General features: G+C 34.6%; 1 protein-coding gene across 3 annotated transcripts in view; it reads left to right on the top strand.

Annotated features, from left to right (window-relative positions):
- The window catches only part of LOC150109768 (integrin beta-PS-like), a 392096-nt gene that overhangs the window by 81505 nt on the left and 287970 nt on the right, over nt 1–22621 (top strand). For all 3 annotated transcript variants that reach the window (XM_090396604.1, XM_090396612.1, XM_090396593.1), the window contains exon 4: nt 19007–19114. In XM_090396604.1, coding sequence (XP_090252730.1) covers nt 19007–19114 — 108 coding nt within the window. The remainder of the gene's footprint in view (nt 1–19006; nt 19115–22621) is intronic.

Here is a 22621-nt window from a genome sequence, read left to right as displayed (position 1 = left end):
TCAGCTGACTTTCTTGCTCATTATATTATCTTTTTACATATATATATGGAACAATGAAATAAAAATAATAATTGAAAATAAAAAGCTGGCTTTTAAAAGTGGTTAAGTAGCAAAAAACAAGAAGATGAAATTGAATATAAAAAAAGACGAGCAATAGCCAAAAGAGAAACTAGAAAGAGACGTAGAGAAAGCTGGGAAAAATTTGTATCATATCTAGAAAATGACATATACAAAATAAGACCCAGTGCGTACAAAATACTAAAACACATGAATGCAGATATAAAAGAAACTGCAAATATAAATTGTGAAATAGATGTAAAAGAATTCTTGGATTACTTTACAGATCTTTGGACAGATAATACTGGCATCAAAAATAATTACACCAGAAACTTACAAAATACCTTAAATGATAAGATAACAATGAAAGAATTAAAGGACAACCTAAATAAAATAAAAAATGGCAAATCAGCAGGAGAAGATGGGATAAACTCTGAACTGTATAAATTTGCAGGAAAAAAATTTCATCAAAGATTACTAAAATTTTTAAATAAAATATATACAAATAGACAAATACCAATAGAATGGAATACAAGCATAGTAATACCTATATTTAAAAAAAGGGCTAAAACAAAACCTGCTAACTACAGAATATTAGTTTATTGAATACATGCTACAAAATATATAGCAGAATATTTAATGAAAACCTAAAAATATACAGTGAAAAAATATTATTAAAATGTCAAAATGGATTTGGGAAAGGGTGCTATACAATGGATGTAGCTTTCTGTTTAACACTATTTATAGAAAAAAGAAGAGAATTTAATTTTGAAACTCATCTTTTGTTTATAGATTACGAAAAAGCATATATAAAAAGATATATACTGTTTGATATATTACAAAGAATTAATATTCCTAATATTTTACTACATGCAATATTGAATATATATAAAGATAATGAAATAAAAATAAATGAAAAATTGTCTGAAAAACAATCTATAAACCAAGGAGTAAGATAGGGATGCACTCTATCTCCAACACTTTTCAATATTTACATTAATGAAATATTAATACAGTGGAACACCTTAAACAATTAAGGTTTTGAAATTTCCCGAAATAACAAAATAAATACAGCAATCCCTCGATTAGTGCACCTAATTCGTTCTTTAAAATAGGCGCATTAATCGAAAACACACTAATCAAATATATATATTACATAATAACCTATGGGAAACAGTATAATTCGTTCCTCAAATTTCTTTTTTGAACCTTATTTTTATAAAAGAATTAAGATGTCTCAGGGTCTAGTTAAAGGAAAACCATGAAGCTGAAAGACAATAAAACATATTCAGAATATAAATTTTATTATTCTATTTCTTAACAAAGAATTGAGCTAATGTAGTTTGGTGGGCATTTTGTTTCTTTTTTTTTTTCATACAACCGATTTGCATAGGTATGGCCCTATTGCCTCTTCTACTCTTCTGCAAATTTTACTGCTTCTCTCTTCATCATCAAATCTTTTTCACACATCCACTTTTTTGTTCACTAATTCTTTTACTCATGATTAAAGTTTGGGAAAATACTTTTTAAATAAAAAAAACAGTAAGGAAAACACACTCAACATTGCAAAGGAGGCATGAGATACGACCATCAAAGCACTATGTAATTATAGTATGCCCACACTTTTGTACAGCTTTGCTTGTCTTGGTGCCAAGAATAGTTGATTCATGCTGAAGGGGAGAAAGAAATGAAGGATGTACGAATCGGTCGCCAACATGCGAAATCACGTCCTTTATAGATAAAATTTTCCAACTGTTTAAAACTACAATGATCATAAAAGAGAAGTTAATTCTCCAATGTGTAATAATAAACAACTCATCCCAGAAGACGGATTAATTACCCTGTTATTGGAGATTCTCTTTTTTGTGACATGCGCAGAAGTGTCGAAGGGTCTCGAATCTGTGGGCAGATGACATAAATATTGGCAGTAAATTTTGGAACATAGTGTACATGGAAGTAGTGTAGTAGGCCACTAAAAATAACTTTGTAAAATGTTTTAAATAGGTAACTAAATTATTTCATTATGACGAGTGATTTTTTAAATAGTTAGCCATAAAAATGTATAGATAGACAATTTTAAAAATCTGTAACATTTATTTTTAAGATGTATATAGGCGCACTAATCAAATTTGTGTATCGAAAAAAAATGACGCATTAATCAAAAACACACTAATCGGGGGTGCACTAATTGAGGGATTACTGTATGCTATTATTTGTAGATGATCAGGTAATAATATCAGATAAGGAAGACAATTTACAAAGAGCAATATATAATTTAAACATTATAGTAGAACAGTTTGGAATGAAAATTTCCATAGATAAAACTAAAACAATGGCATTTTGTTTACAAACTCCAGTTAGAAGCAAAATAGTTATTAATAATAAAATAATAGAACAGATAAATACTTTCAGTTATCTTGGATGTGAAATATCATATGAAAGAGAAAAAGACATAAAATTAAAAACTTCAAAATTTTTACAGATTATAGACCTAAACACTCAACCCAAATATAGTACAAAAAGAAACATGCTTGAAAATATTAATACAGTGTAATAAAGTATTGTATAATATTAATATACAATACTTTAGCAGTGCCCACATTATTATATGGCAGTGAAATTTGGGCAATAAACAAACAAGATAAACAAAGAATAAAAACAAGTGAAATGAGAATTATGAGAAGAACTGCAAAATACACATTATTAGATCAAAAAAGGAACAAAGACATTTTAAAAGAACTAAAAACAAAATCAATAGAAGAAAAACTAAACAATTATAAACAAAAATGGATTGAACATGTAAACCGAATGGCCAACACCCAGCATCCTAAACAAATACTAAAATATAAGCCAATTGGAAAGAAAAGGCAGGGTAGACCTCAAAAAAGGATATTGGATGGATAATGAAATCGGAACAGACCAATATGGTCTATACCTGTATTTAGTGTTATGATGATGACATGTATAAATTGCCATCTGTTCAGTAATGGTAAGTACATACTGCAGGATTTCTCATTATCAGTACCATGCTTGTATTAAGATTTCAATAAATAAATAGTGAGAAAACAAGAGGTAAGAAAAGTCTTTATGATTTATTGTTGATGGTAATATCTTCATGTTGGTTGCAGGAGATATGAAACAGAAAGTGATACCTTCTAGTTTTTAGCAGGATAAAAATCAATAACACAGTCAAATGAAAATTGCATAAAAAAAAAAAAATTTAAGATACTCAACTTATGGCATCTTTCAGATGTCAGTTGTAAATACAAATACATGAATAATTTTACTAAGTGCTTTGATGGCCAATTTAATCAACATTAGTGGATTATGAACCAATTCAATATTGAAATATTTGATTAAATTTCTGTTACCACTATCTTTAAGAACTCCTTTAATAAACTTACATAATGTTATTATTATTATTATTATTATTCCTGATACCTCCAAGGAGTCCGAAGACTCATCGCGGGAGGACATCTTCAACTGTCTCTACACCTTACCTCTACTACGAATCAACGCCATCTACCGCCCACTTCCAACACCACAACTAGTAATTTTTGTCTGTAAATTGCGTGTGTTCTGAAGGGCCGATTTGTATGTATGCGGGATGAAAAACCCGAGTTTCCGGGAGAAAAAACCCTGCTACCTCCGTATGAGATCGGCTAACTCACCATCAATTGAAATCGACCAGATAAAGATTCCTCCCATCGCGACGAGAATCGAACTTAGGCCCATTCCAATCGAAGGGCGCAATGTACCGTCGTTCTTCCAATTGTGCTACGGAGGCGCTTATAAATAAATCTTGAAACTATATCAAGCAGCAAGTTCCAATACATTTTAACATCCATATCCTAATTCACCTTTTATTTTTTATTGCAATAAGACTATTGTAGATGAAGTTTGAAAATACTTAGTTATATCAGAAACATTTTTAATATTCCCATTTAAATCATGAGATTTTACTAATTTAGATTTGTTAGCTAAGCATTCTTCTGCCTTGTCATTGTCTGAAAAATCATCTAAATCATCCAGTTATGATTAAGACATAACTGGCAGTTCATGACCATAATTGACTGTGAAGTTGACATTTGCTGGGTGAAACAACAATATGCTTTTCAGAGATATACATGGTACTCAGATGATTTCTAACTACTGTAGCAGTTGAGATGCTGAATACAAATTATAAATTAAAAATAAACCATAATTATAAATTTTGCTATAATTTCCATGCATATTAATGTTGAAATAATGTCTCATTTTTATACTTGTCCATTTATTGAGGTTGTAAATTAAGTCATGATGTCTGTTTTCTTCAATTGTGAATCAATTTCATCACATCTCTTTCAGCCTTAGGAAGCTTATAATCTTTATTTTCTGATTGTTCTTATTGATATATTATGAAAGATTTGTGGACTGTTTGGGTAAACGAGAAGTTAAGCATTAATGTATGTGAAAGTGTCTTGATAGATTAGAGTGATTAGAAATGGGAGCAAGCATCAGGACTATAGAAGAACAGCTTATGTAGGAGTTAGTGAAAATGAAAAGTGAAATGAAACATCTGGAAGAGGATATTAAACATCTAAAGAAGAAATTGGCTGATGATAATGAGAAGGAGGAAGTTAATATTATGAAGAAAGAGTCAAAGGATAGTCGTATCATTGCATGGTGACTCGATCATTAGAGGTGTGATTACTAATAAAGTGCACATAACATGCTTTCCTGGTGGAACAATGAAGCAAATAACTGATGCGTTGCAGAAAAGGAAAGGCATCAAAATTAGTAGTAGCCGTGAGCGCAAATGACTTAGTTTGAGAGAAAGAATGTTGATAGAAACTTGAGGAAGTTGTTGCAGCAGGTAAAGAAGATAGTGTTGTTGGGAAAGTCATAGGCACGTTGTCCAGATATTACAACAGTGAATTGAGAAGGAGAGTAGCGATAATGAATAGTAAAGTGACTAAGTTGTGCAAGACATAGGGGATTCAGTTTCTGTGGAGTGAATTTAAAGGGAAGTTGGAATGATTTAAAGCTGATGGATTATTTGAATGGGTTTGGTGTTGGCTATTTAGAAAGTGTTGTTTTCTCAGTCAAGAAGTTAATGTAGTAGTAAGATCAGAATTTACTTGTGAATCAGGATGGCACAAATAAACAGTGTATGACAGGAGGAAGATGAATATGAGATTGAAGATGTGATTGCAGCAGCTCAAGATGATGAAATGCAGAAAGGTGAGGATGAGACAGGTAGGAATGGAAATGAGAGTCAGGATCGGGGAAATTGGAGTGGTCAGGCCGAAGAGAGAGCAATGTGGTATAGCAGCTAGAATAGACAATGTTGGTGTTGTATTCAAAAGAAGAGCTGAGTTTGTTGCATCAATTGAGTCAGTATGCCCAAAGATAATTGGAATAAGTGGAACTTGGTTGTCAGAGGAGGATGTGATGTTGGGAATAGAATTAGAAGGATATATAGTTTTCCAGAAGGATGGAAATGTGAAAAGAGGAGGGAGAATGCTGATCTGTTGTTGGGAAAGATAACTGATGCATTATTCTAACATGAGAGTGACGATAATAATTGCAGAGGAATTGTGTCTGCAAAGTGTGGAAGTTGATAGTGCATGCACAGATTTTGAATCTGTGTGGTGTAAAGTTGAAATAAACAGGTTAGTGTATCTCATTAGGTAGCTGTTATGGGCCAGGAAATGTAGAGAATACTGATTGTGAAATGTTTAGGCAAATTACTTGGGCATGTAAAAAGAAGATCTTGATAGGAGACTTTAATTACAAGAATATATAGAATGAAAAGAGGAGATAGTGTATGGGAACAAGAAGAGTGAGTTTGTAGAATTTCTGAGAGATAAGTATCTTAAGCAGCATGTGATTGAAGCAACTAGAAGCTTGAATGTTTTGGATTTGGTGATAACTTCACAAAATGTAGTTGTTAATGAAGTGTTGACACTGCCACGGGTGGTGAGAGTGATTATGAGGTACCTGTTTGGGAAGCGATGGAACAAAAAGAGAGGTTACTGCCAATGGATACATGTGGAAGTATAAAGCAAGCGATTATATGAAGCTCTGTAGTCATTTAGCATCATTACATTGGGTAGATGAGCTGAGCAGAAAAGATTGACAGTGCATGATAACTCACAAGGCACTATCTGACAAAAGCAATGCATGACTGCATACCATGGGTTAAGCGAGTAAATAGAGTAGAAGAGAAATGGATGAACTGTGAAATAAAGCAAGCTGTCCCAGAACAGAAAATGTTATGGATGTGGTACAATACTGTTGGTGGTGATTGCATTCATGAAGAGTATAAAATGCAGACTGGAAAGATGATGAGCATGGTAAAGAAAGAAAAGGTGCAGTATGAGAGGAGATTGGCTAGTCAGGCCAAGATTAATTCAAAGGAATTTTAACTCAGGGTTAACTCAAGGGACATTGAATAGGAATCCATGCTAACAATCTATGATTGTTAGCATGGATTTGTAAAGATAATTCCATGTTTTAGTAATTTACTGGCATTTATGATAAGGTAACAAGTGTGTTAGATAAGAGAGAATCATATACAGTGATATTCTTGGACTTTGCAAAAGTGTTTAATTGATTACCACATGGGTTTGTGTACATGCTACACAGGATGGGAATAGATAGTATATTGGTTAGATGGATCAGCGATTGACTCTCAGAATGATACCAGCAGGTTGTGTATGATGGAGCAATGTCTCAAAAAAGAATGATAACCAGTGGCAGGGTTCTGTTCTTGGGCTCCTGCTGTTTAACTTGTTTGTAAATGATATATGATGTGGATTGACTGGGGTTCTTCAGTTGTTTGCTGTTGATGCAAAGTTTGAAAGAATTATAAGTAGTAGAGCTGATGTTAATTCCCTTAAGGAAGATTTGAATAGACTGTTTACTTAGACAAAAGAGTGGGGTTGTAGTTTTATATCAATAAGTGCAAGGTGTTGCATTTTGGAGTGCAGAAATGTAAGGCGGTGTATTTATATCAATGGTGCCATACTGCAGGAAGTGGATGAGATTAGAGATTTGGGAGTGATGATTATAGTAGACTGAAATTTAGAGGGCATATTGCTAGTGTTGCAAAGGCTGCACATCATAGTGCTTTTATGATAAGAAGTATTCTAACATGTAGGGATAAAGAAGTGGTTATGCCACTGTATAAAGCACTGGTTAGACCACAATTGGACTATTGTGCTCATATCTGGTCACCTGATTTTCAATGTGATGTGGAGACATTGAAGAGGGTCAAGAGACGAGTGACTAAGACGATGTCAGGACTTTGGAATGCTTACTATGGAGAGAGAGGTTTAAGAAATGTGGAATACAGAGTTTGGTGGATAGGAGGAAGAGAGGTGATATGATAGAGACATTTAAGTTAGTGAGAGGATTTTATCAGATTAACCCAGAGGGGATTATAAAAAGCTTAGAAGGTGAGAGGGAAAGAACCAGAGATCATCCCTGTAGGTTATGTAAAACTGTTGTGAAGAGGGGTATGCAGAGTAGATTTTTTTACATGGAGAATTGTCAGTGAATAGAACACATCACCGGAATGTGTTGTTGTTAATGCAAGAAGTGTTCAGGATTTTAAGATTCTGTATGATAAATATGTTGTCAGTGAATGAACCTCGCACTATGAGTCTGCCGACTCCATGGAGGGTGTAATAATAATGATAATATATTTCAGCAGTAGGCAGTTCAAAACCAATTTGCTCTGAATGTTTTTTTTTTCCCTCAAAAATAACCATGATTTTGGAGTTTTTTGAGCATTGCTTTCTTGTTTATCAAGCTGCAAAAAAATGCCACGTTTAGTTATAAAATGTGTTATCATTTCAAAGTGTTTCCATTTTTATTTGATACTTCTAATGAGATTTATTGCTTTGAACTGCTGAGTTTGTTACTGCCTCAGAAAATTCTCAAACTTTTGATTTCTTTGGCATATTTAATTTTGTATCCGTTTATCATTTTTGAATCCTTTCCTTTAATGTTACATGGTGATTAGCCTTCATTTCAATAAAATTATGGAGACTACCATCATGCTTAGTATAATTACTTTAATTTCCCAATGTTTTGAACTTCATATTAAGGTCATCATCTGGGGCTCACATATATATATATATATATATATATATATATATATATATATACACACACACACACAGAGACAAGACATTTCAAACAGCATGCAAAGCAACAATGATTTGATCAATTGATTGACTTCTAGAGAGAGAGAGAGAGAGAGAGAGAAAGGTGGGGAATTAAAGTAATTATTGCAATATAGTCTCCATAATTTTATCAAAATTTATCATCTTTGAAGTTTATAAATTAAGAAATATTTCAGACATAAGGTTAAAATCCATACCTACTTCTTCTTAATATCATTAAGAATATCATTAATAACATAGTGAAGCCTGAATGGCAAAGAAATGGAGCTAGCTGAGGAATTAGATAAGTACCAGATCGACATAATCGGGGTGACTGAAACAAAAGAGACAAAAACTGGTGAGATCTTTCTGAGCAATAAATACAAAATGTTATATTCAGGCAATGACAATCAAGGAAAAGAAGGCGTAGCCATAGTATTCAACACAAAATACGAGGCTAATCTTCTTGAATGGCAGTCAGTTTCAAGTAGAGTAATGTGGGCAAATATGAGAATGGGGAACTGGACAATGAGACTTATTTGTGCCTATGGTCCCACAGAAAGTTCTACTAAGGTAGAAGTGGAGGAATTTTTTGAGGCTTTAGAAAAAGCCACTGACACAATGAAAAATGAAAAGTTGGTCCTTGTTGGGGATCTAAATAGCAGAGTAGGAAATGATTGTGAGACATACAAAAATATTTTTGGAAAATTTGGAGAAAAGAGCAAAGCTAATAATAATGGCAAATATCTGTTGGATTTCTGCTCAGGACATGGACTGGTTATTACTAACACCATGTTCCAACATAAAAATGTGCACAAATTCAAATGGAGAGAAGAGGCTAGGAATAAGAAAAGTCTCATTGACTATGTTATTGTTGATAGTGATGTTTTCTCCCTGGTGCAGGACACCAGAGTGTACAGAGGATTTGAAATTGGAAGTGATCACTATCTAGTCTTGAGCAAGATAAAATTGAATTTCATATTGAAAAGAATAACATGTAAGAAAGTTTTAAAGCGAATAAAAGTTGAGCAGCTCTCAGATGTGAACTGTAGACTAAAATACACAAAGATTATTGAAGAAAAAATGAAACAGTTTGAGAACAGGAATCAAACCTTGGAGATTCAGTGGCAAACTCTGAAGAAAACATTGATTGATTCTGCCAGAGAGGCATGTGGTGATGTTGTCTGTAAGGATAAAAAAATCAGAACTACCTGATGGACACAGGAAGTTAAAGAGGCAGTGAAGGAAAAGAAGAAAGCATATCAAAAGTTCCTTTCAAATAAGTCAGCTTGTGCTCTTAGAGAATATAGAGACAAATGCAAGAATGCTAAACACTGTGTAAAACTAGCTAAACAAAAGTCATGGGAGGACTTTGGCAAGAATATAGAAAATAAATATCAAGAAGGTGGCAAAATATTCTGGAGGTTGTTGAAGAAGCTTAGGAATGGAGGAAAGTGTGCTGTAAAAGGAATTAGAGATGATAAAGCTGACATGAAAACGGGAGAAAAAGATATCCTTGAAGTATGGAGTAATTACTTTGAAAAACTTCTAAATGAAACAAGCAGTGATGACAGCACAGTGGTAAAAAAACACTGACAAGGCATGCAGTCAGGAATACATATCCATACTTGAAGTAGAAAAAAAAGCCATCAAAGACTTGAAATGTGGAAAGGCAGCAGGAGTAGATGATATTCGACCAGAAATGCTGAAGTATGGTGGTATAAGAGTCTTACAGTGGCTCCATTGCATGGTTCAGAAGGCCTGGACAGAGGGATGAATTCCCGATGATTGGAGTAGAGCTCTCATAGTACCCATATATAAAAAGGGAAATAAAACTGCATGTGAGAATTACAGAGGTATTTCCCTACTGAGTGTTCCTGGCAAGATCTATGCAAGTATACTTGAGAAACGGTTGAGAACAATTGTGGAAGAAAAGCTTGGTGAAGAACAAGCTGGATTCAGGCCAAATAGAGGCTGTCAGGATCAGATCTTCACTTTACGACAAATTGTCAAGAAAGCATGGGAATATAACAAAGATCTGTATTTAAGTTTTGTCGATTTGGAAAAGGCATATGACAAGGTGCCAAGAGAGAAGCTATTCAATACGCTGCAGTTATATGGTGTCAATGGGGCATTATATCAAGCAATACTTGGTCTTTATTTGAGTTGTAAGTCAGCAGTTAGAATTGGATGAAGTACATGAAGATGGTTTAATGTTAAATCTGGTGTCAGATAGGGATGTACATTATTCCCTCTGTTATTCATTATCTATATGGATCACATTATGAAGGAAAGTGGTATTGAACATGATATCAAAATTGGAGATGTTAATGTCAGCTCTTTGCTTTATGTGGATGATGTTATACTTCTAAATAAATCCGCTACAAGTCTGCAAGATTCTCTGACTAAATTGAATAGCTGTTGTAATAGATATGGTATGAAGGTCAACAATGAAAATAGGTAGAATCATTGAAAATGTCAACTGTGTTGTGAATGGAGAACCTGTGGAACAAGTAAAACATTTCAGCTATTTAGGCACGATTTTTACTGAAGATGGTAAATTAAATATAGATATAGACAACAGAATCAGCAAAGCTGGTATGGTGGGAAGTCAATTGAATAAATTCATATGGAATAAGAGATAAATTAGTTGGAACACTAAATTAGCTGTATACAAGACAGTGTTCAAACCAGTTTTAACTTATGGATCTGAGAGCTGGGCCAGAAGTAAAACACTTGACCAAAGACTAGAGACCACAGATATGAGAGTCCTGAGAAAGATTATAGGCGTGAACAGATGGCATCAATAGCAATATCATATTAAAAACGATTATATTAGGAAAGAACTTGACGTTGTCAGCATCCAGGAATGCGTTAGCAGAGCTAATCTTAGGTGGTATGATCACTTAAACAGAATGGGAGAGGAAAGATTAGCAAAACAAGTGTTCTCTGCCAGGTTGGCAGCAAAACGACCCAGAGGAAGACCAAGATATAGGTGGATTGATACGGTACAAAGTGCCTTAGACGATAGAAATATAAGATCTGATAATGTTGGAGTCTTGACAAGTAACAGACTGATTTGGAGGAAAATTGTAGATGGGAAATTAATAATGATGTAAATTTTTCATGTAGTATTATCATATCCTGTACACCCCTTGAGGGTACATAGCAGGAATTTGATGATGACATCGTGCTACACTTAGTTCCTGAAACAGGTAAGCCGGAAGAATAAATGTGTTAACCACAAACTACTATCATGCATATGTGAAACATGCACACAAATTAATTTGATTTTAAATATCAAGAAAATAAAATAGCGAAAAAATAAGGTTAGACATTTTAGCAATATCTAATTCAATCAGATGGATTGAATACACAAGGAAATTATACGAACAACAAAGAAATTATATTCCTGAACAGACTGATTTAGAAGGACCATCCATTTTACTCTGTGAAGTTGAAAATGCCATCAGAAAACTAAAACCACATAAAGCTGCAGGAATAGATAACATCTTGGCAGAATGGTTGAGGGCTCTTGATAAAGGAGGACGGAAATTTCTAACAAAATTATGCAATAAAATATACGACTGGATTTCTACCCAAAGATATTAATCACTCAATTTTTGTTCCAATTCCCAAAAAAACAAAAGCTACAAGATGTGAAGATTTCAGGACAATCAGCCTCATCAGTGAAGTATCAAAAGTCCTCGTATACATTATTCTTGAAAGAAATAAAAGCAAAATAAACATAGAAATAAATTACGCACAAAGTGGCTTCAAGGAAAATGTAGGTACAAGAGAAGGTATTTTCAACGTCAGAACCATCATAGAAAGATATCTAGAAAAACAAAAAGATGTGTACCTCTGCATCATAGATTACAAAAAGGCATTCGACATTGTCCAACATGAACAATTAATTGAAATCCTTTAAAAAATAGGCATGGATGGAAAAGACATTAGGCTATTAACTAATCTTTACTGGGAACAGACTGCATCTTTGAGAATAAATAGAGAAACCTCAGAATAATTCCCAGTTCAGAAAGGTGTGAGACAAGGCTGTGTCTTTTCTCTGATTCTCTTTAACCTGTACACAGAAGAAATATTTAATAAAATTAGTAACCTCAAAGGAATCACTGTAGGGGGCAGAAATATTAATAACCTAAGATATGCAGATGACACTGTTCTTCTAGCTGAAAATAAAAATGACCTCAAAACTCTTATAGATGAAACCCTCAAGTACAGCGAACAGTATGGCCTCAATTTCAACTTTAAAAAGACAAAAATCATGATAATTTCAAGAGAAAAGGAAATACCAAAAATATGCATCAATATAAAAGGCAATAAATTAGAACAGGTGCAAATGTACATATACCTCGGACACTTGATCACGGAGAATGGCAGGACAGAAGATGAAATTAGAAAAAGGATTGAAATTGCAAGGTCAACTTTCAACAGTATGAAAAATCTACTAGCATCTAGAGCAGGGGTTCTCAACCTTTTCCAGTGGCATACCACTATATTTAATTCAAGATATTAGATGTACTAGTAAGTAAATCTGTTTTCATACCACCCAGCAGTGGTTCACGTACCACCAGTGGTATGCATACCATAGGTTGAGAATCCCTGATCTAGAGAATTTAATCTGAAAACAACACTAAGAATCTCCAAATGTTGCATATGGTCTACATTATTATATGGAGTAGAGACATGGACACTCTCCAATCTGAGTGTGAAAAAACTGGAGGTCTTTGAAATGTGGATGCTGCGAAGAATTATGAAGATATCATAGAATGACAAAAAGACAAATGAAGAGGTACTAGAGATGGTAGGCGTAAACAGAAGCCTGATGAAAGAAATTAAAAAGAGAAAAGTCTTTTTGAAATAATTAAATACCACTATATTTAATTCAAGATATTAGATGTACTAGTAAGTAAATCTGTTTTCATACCACCCAGCAGTGGTTCACGTACCACCAGTGGTATGCATACCATAGGTTGAGAATCCCTGATCTAGAGAATTTAATCTGAAAACAACACTAAGAATCTCCAAATGTTGCATATGGTCTACATTATTATATGGAGTAGAGACATGGACACTCTCCAATCTGAGTGTGAAAAAACTGGAGGTCTTTGAAATGTGGATGCTGCGAAGAATTATGAAGATATCATAGAATGACAAAAAGACAAATGAAGAGGTACTAGAGATGGTAGGCGTAAACAGAAGCCTGATGAAAGAAATTAAAAAGAGAAAAGTCAGCTATTTTGGACATATTCTGAGACATAACTGCCTACAAAGGACACTCTGTTTATTGTATGTATAATATAGTATATATATTATTAGATTGGCTTAACGTCAAAGGGATACGTTTTTGACGTCCTTCTTAACATTACATATTTGATAGGAGGGATAAATAATATGTAAAATATAAAATTTAATTTAGATAACAAAATAACAATAATACAATCTTCCTTATATATATGAAAATAAGACTTAAATAAAAGAGCCAATGGGCTTCACTTCGGCAATGTAACATTATTTAAATGAAGGGGATATTAAATCCCAGATTCGGCATGAAACTCTTTGATTCCAATCTTTGGGTTTCTTATTCGGCTTTGAAATAATGTGGGATTTAATATCCCCTTTATTTAAATAATGAAAATAAGACTTTTATTAACTTAGTATACAATTTACTAACGTTGTCAATGTGATGGGTGTGCTTTGTGACTCTTGACAAGATTAGAAATGTTGAGTTCAAAATTAGTAAGTTTCAGCCTTAAATCGCCACGGAATTCTATATGTAGCTTATTTCTTTGTTTTGTTAAAATGGAATTAACATGACTGAAACCAGCTTCAACCATGTACGCGCCAGCCGGGCAGGAACCACAGACATCCGTTTATCGGTAAATACGTCATTTTGGCCTACTTGATTGGCCTCCGTAACTATTTTCATGACCTTGCTCCATCTTACAAGCCCTATTCATGTCACTGTTCCCACGATTCACTCTTAATTGCGTTGTCATTCAGGATGGAGGTAATCCAAGTTAACCGAATTAAATATTACCCATACAATGATGTCTTATATTTTTCTATCGACCCCTAACAATGTTATATTGACCCCTGGGGGTCTATATCGACCACTTTGGCAACCACTGCTGTACACCCTCAACATGTACCCTTTGAGGATACATGTTGAGGATATGAGTTAATACTTACAATAATAACAAGGAAATTTAATCAGTTGTTACAATTTGAAACTTATACCTACTAGTTTCATGCACATAATGGCTTCATCAGGGCTTAATAGCATCAAAAATATATATAAATAGATAACCAAGTTGTCCAAAATGCTGAAAAACTGTCACAAGAAAAGTAAATAAATTGATGCTAACAAATAAATGAAAATTGCAAGGCATGCAACACCTTCAACTAACAGCTGAAGGTGTTGACAAAGTTGAAGCCTGTGATGTTAAAAGATTTAATAAGTGATTTCAATATGTCACTTAAAATGTAAATTCTTGATTTTTATTCAGTGATCCATATGAATAGATGACTATAACTGATTCCTTTAGAGGTTTAGGGTAAAAATTGTCTTCTAAGTAAGGCATGGTTAAAATGTTCCAGTCATTCTTTCTCACCTCAAATCCACAGCACTTTTTTTTTTTTATGTTGGGCTCATGTATGAGAGGTTGGCTGGTCAACCTGTAGTACATTAGTACCATATATGGCTATTAGGTTGGGAAAGGAGAAACTTGTTTACATTTGATTTAACCTCCCTACCAGCTGAGGTGGATGAAATAGTGAGACCAACTTGCACTTCTTATCCATGTTATTTGATAGGTGTTACAGAATTGTATCCAGATTTATCTGGACGTATATATATGTCCTGGCCGGTTGGGGTGTTAAAAGCCTGTATGTTGTATTCCTTGGGAAATACATCAGGGGGAAGACTGTTCCACAGTACTGCAGTAGCAGGGATGGAGGAGGAGGAGGAAAAGAAACTTGTTCTGTGGGTTTCAAGGTGTATTGTGAAAGGATGTTGGGCGGCAGCTGTATGTGTTCCAATGGACTTAGTACAGAGTGGGAGAATTATTGATGCTGTTTCAGAATGAACATTTCCCATGGAAATATTTATAGAATATACAAATCGCAGAGACTAAGGGTCTATGTGAAAGTGAGGGGAGCAAGTTGGTGAAAGATGGGTCATTTATTAGTCTAATTGCTCTCCTCTGTATTGAGTCAAGCATTTTGAAAGAGCTTTTAGGAGCCCCCACTCCAAACGTGAGAGTAGTATTCGATAGCTGGACAGATTTGTGATTTGTATAATGTTAACAGCTGTTTAGAGGTGAAGTAGTGTCTTCAGCAAAAGAGAAAAACCTAGTTTTTTGAAAGCTGAGGATGCAATGGCTGTGATGTGTTTATGCCAGGAGAGGCTTGATGTCAGTGATTCCGAGCTCATCTTGTCTGGAAATTTGAGCGTTATCAAAAACAATGCTGGGGGAAAATGGTTCTTTTTTTTGTGAAAAATAAGACAGAACTGGGTTTTACTAGCGTTGAAGTTGACAAGGTTATCTGAGCCCCATTGGAGGATGGCTTGGAGGTTAGAATTAAGGGCAGTGGTGGTTGATGTTCTGTGGGTTGAAGTGAGTTGTGTAGAGTAAGATTTGTCAATTGAAAGGGAGGAGTGTAATGCGTTGTCATTTGCAAAGCTGTGTTTTGGGTTAGAGGTCAACTGAAGTAGGTCATTGATATATAGAAGGTCAGTGAGAGAACTGAACCTTGTGGGACCCCAGCATTAGTTGGATGGTGAGAGGATAGGGAACCGTCTACCATCACACATAGTGTTTGTCCAGACAGGAAGCTGGCAATCCTTCTGCAGAAGTCCTGAGATAGTCCAAATGATAGAAGTTTGCTTAGTAAGCTTTTGTGCCAGACCCAGTCAAAGGCTTTACCGATATCAAGGGCAACTACTTAGGATTCAACGAATTTCTTCATGGCATTTGTCCAGTGATGTGTGAGAGTAGATCTCCTGTTGATCGGCTTTGGCGGAATCTGTACTGGTGGTCGCTGAATAGCTGGGTACCTTCAAGGTAGATTAGGAGTTGAGAGTTTATGGTTTTCTCCATCAATCTAAATAGGACTGAAGTGAGTGAGATAGGACAGTAGTTAGATGACAGTGATTTGTCACCCTTTTAAGGAATGGGTTGAATATAGTCCAGTTTCCAGGCTTTGGGATATATACCAGTGGAGTAAGAGAATGTGTACAGAAGGCATAAGATAGGAGTCAGTTCTGGTGCACAGACCTTCAGGACAATTGGAGGAATGCCATCAGGGCCAGGAGACTTTTTTGTGTCTAATTTAGATAACAGGTTTATGATATCTTTTTGGCAAAAGGATATAGGGGGCATTGTATGTTGGGCAGTTGGAATGACTGGAGGGCATTTGCCATTGTCAGTTATGTGTGCATTGGAGGCAAAGTGTGAAGCCAGGAGGTTAGCTTTTTCTTTGGGTGATATTGCAATTGAGCCATCTGGGTATGATAGAGGTAGGAATAGTGTAGGGCAAAAGTTACGACCAATTGCCTTGGCAAGAGACCAAAAGGCATGGCTGCCATTTGGACAGGCTGCAAGCTTCCTGCTTTTTGCCCGTTCAAATTCTGTTTTAGAAGCATTGATTATTTTCTTGCATCTGTTTTGGGCTTTGGTATTGGTTGAAGGAGGATGGGGTTCTTGATTTGAGCCAGTTGTCGTATGCCTGATTTTTCATTTGTACAACCTTGGCACATCTTTTGGAGAACCAGGGTTTAGTTAGGGGACAGCAGTTCAGAGTAGTAGGGAGGTCAGAATTAAGGGCAGTGGTGGTTGATGTTCTGTGGGTTGAAGTGAAGTGAGCACCTACTGCTTGTATGGAGTGATGGCTGATGTAGGCTAAGATATCAGCCAATTAACTGGTGAGCTTCTTGGAATTTGACTCTTGATGACTTTTTTCACTATTTTTGAGTGGACAGAAGTGCTGTTGATTGGTCAGTAGTTTGATTGTAATAGACTATTATCTCTTCTCTTTTTTGGAAAAGCTTTATATATACTTGCTACCACATGTCGACATATGTGCCATCTGAGTATAGAAGACTGCAGAGACGATACAGAAACAGGTCTCAGCACAGCATTTCAGTATAGTTGGAGAGATATCAGGACCAGAAGACTCCAGCATCCATATTGGAGAGATATCAGGACCAGAAGATTCCATCATCCACATTGTTTGGTATTTTTCTGATCTCTTTTTGCCAAAAAGCCGCAGGAGGCATATGGTGCTCAGATTCTGGTATGACAGGAAGTGATTTGTCTTGCTCATCTGTGCAGGAGTTGGGGGAAAAGTGATGGCAGGAGGCCAGCTTTATCTTTCGGTGCTTTAACAGTGGTGCCATCTGGATGGAGAGAGAGAGAGAGAAAGGTGGAAGTGCAAGTGAGCAGAAGTAGCATCTGATGATCTTAGCAAGGGATCAGAAGGCATGTCTTCCATTGGACAGGAGGTGAGTTTTCTGATGTTAGGCCTTTATGAAGTAAGATTCTGATTTACTGATGGGTGATTTGTATTTATTGAATGCTTCAGCATACGTTGGGTATGAATTTTGGGTTCTAAATGCAAGCTACCCATGTGTGATAAGCTGTGTTTTTATTCTTCAGCTGCTTTCATGATGCAGTTTCTGTTGAACGGGGTTTGAAAAATGGATGAGAATTTTGAGTGAAATGGAGAATGAAGGTATTCATGTTGGTGAGGATGATTTCTGCTACTCACTTGCAGAAATGAGTAGCTACTGAGCAAAAGCAATAGTTTTATGAATATGGAAAGGAAGAGTAGAATTTATTCCATTTGATGGTTTTATAGTGCCAAAGGATGAAGTTGGAAATGGTTTGAGGAATGGCATTCTGTGGGAGAGAAGACTTGCACTAGATTGTAATCTGAGTTTCCAAGAGAGGGTGACCTCTATGGCATGTCTAGAAGGAGAACTGATTAAAAAGAGATCGAGGGTATTGGGAGAGTGAAAGTTATCAGGAACTCAGGTAGGTAAATGTATGATTTGCATTAGGTCATTGCATATAGCAAAATCTCATTTAGCTTAGTTTTTAGTTTTGGAAAAGGGGAGATAGTTGTAGACGTTAAGGTCATCCAAGAAAATACCTTCACTATTTGGATAGCTGAATTGCAGAAGGTTGAACTTTGTGGATTGGAAGGTTGAAGAGGTTGGAGTGGTCTTCAGAGTTTGGAGACTGGCAAATACTGCAGTTGAATGTTACTGAATTTAGGACAAGGAAATCTTGAGCTAGCAGATGTCAAAAGATGGGTATTCTAAGTAGATAATGAAGATAGTTGCGAATGGTGGGTAGCGTAGGTGCCGTTCCTTGATGAGTCTTTTGACTCCCTGGAGGTGTTACGTAATAATAATAATAATATAGTTTTGAGGATAGTACAAAAAGAAAATTACCAGATACAACTCTTCTTTCATCTTTTCCATCTTTATTCTTTGAAACAGTCTCTTCCTTCATATCATTTGTCAGATAAGATGTACCAGTTCCAGAAAAGCATCAAACTTCTTTCTCTCTCTCTCCTTCTTCCTAACCTCTTACATACTAAAACTAACGTGAAATGTTCTGCATCCAGATTTCAGTTCCTTCCATAGATTAATATAAATGTTTTATATTTTATGTTTCGTTATTATAAATTAATATAAAATAGATGAATTAAGATTAATTTAACATTAACATGTTATGCTTATTATTGTTAAATTATTGTTTTCAAAGGATTATGGTCAAGGAGCACCACGATGTGAAGATCGTGATATCTTACTTAACTCAGGGTGTGACACAGGAAATACTATTTTTCCAGTTGGTAGTTTAGACATATTGCAGGTATGACTACTATATGTTTCTAAGATCTTTGTTGTGATAAATATTGTACTTTGAAAAGTTTCTGTATTCATACTTCCAAAACCTACTCTTTATTTTCTTGCCTGAATACAGTATTTATAATTTATAAATAAACTGCTGACTGACCTAATTGGCTCAGTGGATAGCATTTCCATATTCAAGTCTCTATCCACTTTGGAATGAAGCTTAATCCTAATGTAACATGTATGTTTGTGAGTGGGTTTAGGTGGTAGATGATTTTTGTTGTCCAGTGTGTGAACACTCTACTCATTGAGGGATTTATACATGGAAATATACCATATCTTTATATCTGAATTTTCTTATTATCTAATCGTTATTCTATCCACATTAGAATATTTAATATGTTATAAATTTTCAATTTTACATGGGAGAGATTGTCATAAAAAATAAGTTTTATATATAAAGGTGGGATGTATAGGATTGAGATGTATCAGATACATACCCATTGATTGATAACCTTACTTTCTCATATCACATCTGGTTCCTCAAATGAGGCACTTGCAAAAGAGTCACGGCATTTCCTCCAGTATGATGAAATAGTTATGCTGTTGCCTTGGTTGCAGTTCTGTCTGGGCTTACTACTTGCCTAGCAGTAAGAAAACAAGATGACTGAATTTATAGGTTAACGACAAGGATATAAATAAGGTTACAAAATAAAGACACAAATGAAATATGAGAATCTAATTAACATTGGTTAATGAGATGTCTAAGGCATATACCACAAAGATGAACAATTAGATAAAACTTAAATGAAAAAGAACATAAAAATTGCAGTAATGTCTGAAACCAAGAAAAAGTTGAGAGACTCAAAACTGACTACAGTGGTGTGTAAACAGTAACGACAAAGCAAAAGTAGGAATAGTAGTACTAGTAGTAGATGATACATAGATTCCTAAAAAAAAAAAAAAAAAAAGTATTAATTATACAAGATATAATAAAGCTTATTTGATTGGGATGGAGATGCTCTTATTGAGGCATATCCAAAAGTAGGATATGCCTCATAGGTTATTATATTAGAAATATTTTTTATATTAGAAAAAGTAAGAAGTTAGAACATACTTCAGTTTTTGAAGGTAAGGATGATGCTACATTTGGTTTTGAATTTGAAAATATTGCCAAAAATAGTATTAGACTGGAAAACAAAAGGTGTGAAGATATGGAGCCAGTAAATAAGAAGATAAAATAGCTAGAATTGAAACATGAATAAATGAAAAGAATAAAGGACATAAATCAAAATTATGGATTTAAAAAGATAAGAATTATCTTTTAAATTCATAATTTGGCTTCATTAGTGATATATGACAACTCAGTGGTATGACTGTACTGTCTGTTTTGGAGAAATCGTCATCAGCCAGTAGAAAGTGAAATTGCAATAAGCTTGCCATGTGGTTAAAAAAAAATGTTAAGTTGAATTAAGTTGGTTTGAAAGCAATCATGTGGAGTAATTTATCTTATTATATTCCAAAAGGACAAAATTAGATGAGGCTTTTAGTTTTTATCATATGTTGGCTGGTTCTTATAGTGCATTTAGAGCAATGCAGTTTACTTTTGTTTTATCTAGGAAATCAATAATGGTAGTCTTATCAGTTTGAGGATTGTGTGTTGATTGTGTAGCATTGTGTTGATATTTCAATGGTGAGATTTTGTTAATCTTTTCATTCTTTTGTATCATGTCATCCCAAAAGTAATTTTGTCTTTAGCATTAAGTTTTGAAAGGATATAAAAGATAAATCACATACTAATTTAGTCAAGTATATATTCTTCATTTGAATCAATAACACTCTTCCAATTTTGTGAAAGCTTTATAATGCCATTTCTATAGAATTCATGAGGTTTGGAAGCAAAGAAGCTGCATAGGCTCAATTTCAGTGCCTCTAATATAACATATTGTGATACTTAATCACAATGAAATGTTGCAAACTTTGAAATAAGTGGCAGTCTGAAGGTGCAAGATCAAGAGAATGCAGAGGACGTGGAAGCTGAGTTCCTCAATCTTGGTACAGGTGATTCTTGCACTGTGAGGACGTGTGTTATCATGGTGAAAAACAAACCCTTTCGATTGACCAGAGAACGCTCCTTTTCTTTCAGTTTTTCATTCAGTTGATCGAGTTCCTCAGCTGTAATTGTTTGGTTTTGTGATAAGAGTTCAAAGTGTATAATACCAGCCATATCCCACCAAACACTCAGCAAAATGAAGAAGTGAAGGTCTTCTTCATTTTGTTTTGAAAGGATATAAAAGATAAGTGTGGTTTAGTCTGTCCTCCCCCTGAATGAACCCACTGCTTTCAGCACTTAAATTCTTGTAAAGCATCCACATTTCATCAGACTACACGACTCAAAAACAGAGATTGAACCTCTCAAGAATGAAGAGCAATACAGATGTTAATGTGCTCTCCTCAATTGTTGCCCATCATTTCTTGAAGAACCCACTTGCCGAGTTAGACACTATTCCAAGTTCTATTCCAAGTTCTTGCAAATGGCAATGAATGGTCAATGGCAATGAATTAAGATCTTTTGCTAAATCTTCAACAGTTGCATTGGCATTTCTTACACTAGTGGCTTCAAGCATATCATTATCGAGAGGGAGACAGGGTGCTCAGAGTGAGAGGAGTCTTTCAAACTAAAGTTCCCTTGTTGAAATTTTTGGAACCATTACTGGCACTTTCGCATATTCAAAACATTATCGCATATATTTCATGCACATTTTTTACAGTGTTAGCAGCAATGTTGCCTTTTTTTGGAACTCATGATGTGCCTAATGTGCTCTCAATGATCTCCAATAGTAATAAGGGTTATTTAAACAATAACTTGTGTATGATGTTCTTGCAAGGTGGAATTCCTTAGAATGAGGCTACCTCAGCATAGCAATACTTATAAAGCTTTAAAAATTCATGTTTAGACAAGCTGAGACATGTTGGAACAAGTATTGTATAAAAAAACAACACTTTGGGATGACCTGATATTTTATCTTTGCTGTCAGATCAAAGTAGGCTGGTATAAGGATATTACAAATGCAGTTAATCATGATTTAAAATGGTGGATCCTACTCAACATAAGGACTGTTACAGCTGGGATGATAGTTAAATTATACAACGTTATGCTATAATAATATGTTTGCGTTGCTATGGTTTTAGTTAATGAGTTTGTAGTTTAGTGCTAGTGGCAAAAAGTTATTTAATTAATATAATAGTATACATTGTCTTTCCTTGAAATGAACAGTTATGTATCGCCAATGTATAAGTCTATCTACAAGAATAACTCTATAAAGAACCTACAGTAGCTTACTGCTAGTGGGAAAGATAATTTTGTAATTTAAATATTTTAAGATGTGTTTGATAGCTTTGTAGATGTTTTGAATATATGGGAATTTTAAGACCAATATCTGTAGGTTTGTGATATATTTTAGTGTTAATATGACTGTTGAGTCTAGTTCAATTTAAAAAAAAAAAATTCTATATATCATTCTCA

Source organism: Typopeltis vanoorti, chromosome 1 (genome assembly GCF_054136105.1).
Source record: "Typopeltis vanoorti isolate ZY-2024b chromosome 1, IOZ_Tvanoo_1.0, whole genome shotgun sequence".
NCBI lineage: Eukaryota > Metazoa > Arthropoda > Arachnida > Uropygi > Thelyphonidae > Typopeltis > Typopeltis vanoorti.
Note: the sequence above shows the minus strand (reverse complement) of the source record. Positions and strands in the feature narration are given on the sequence as shown.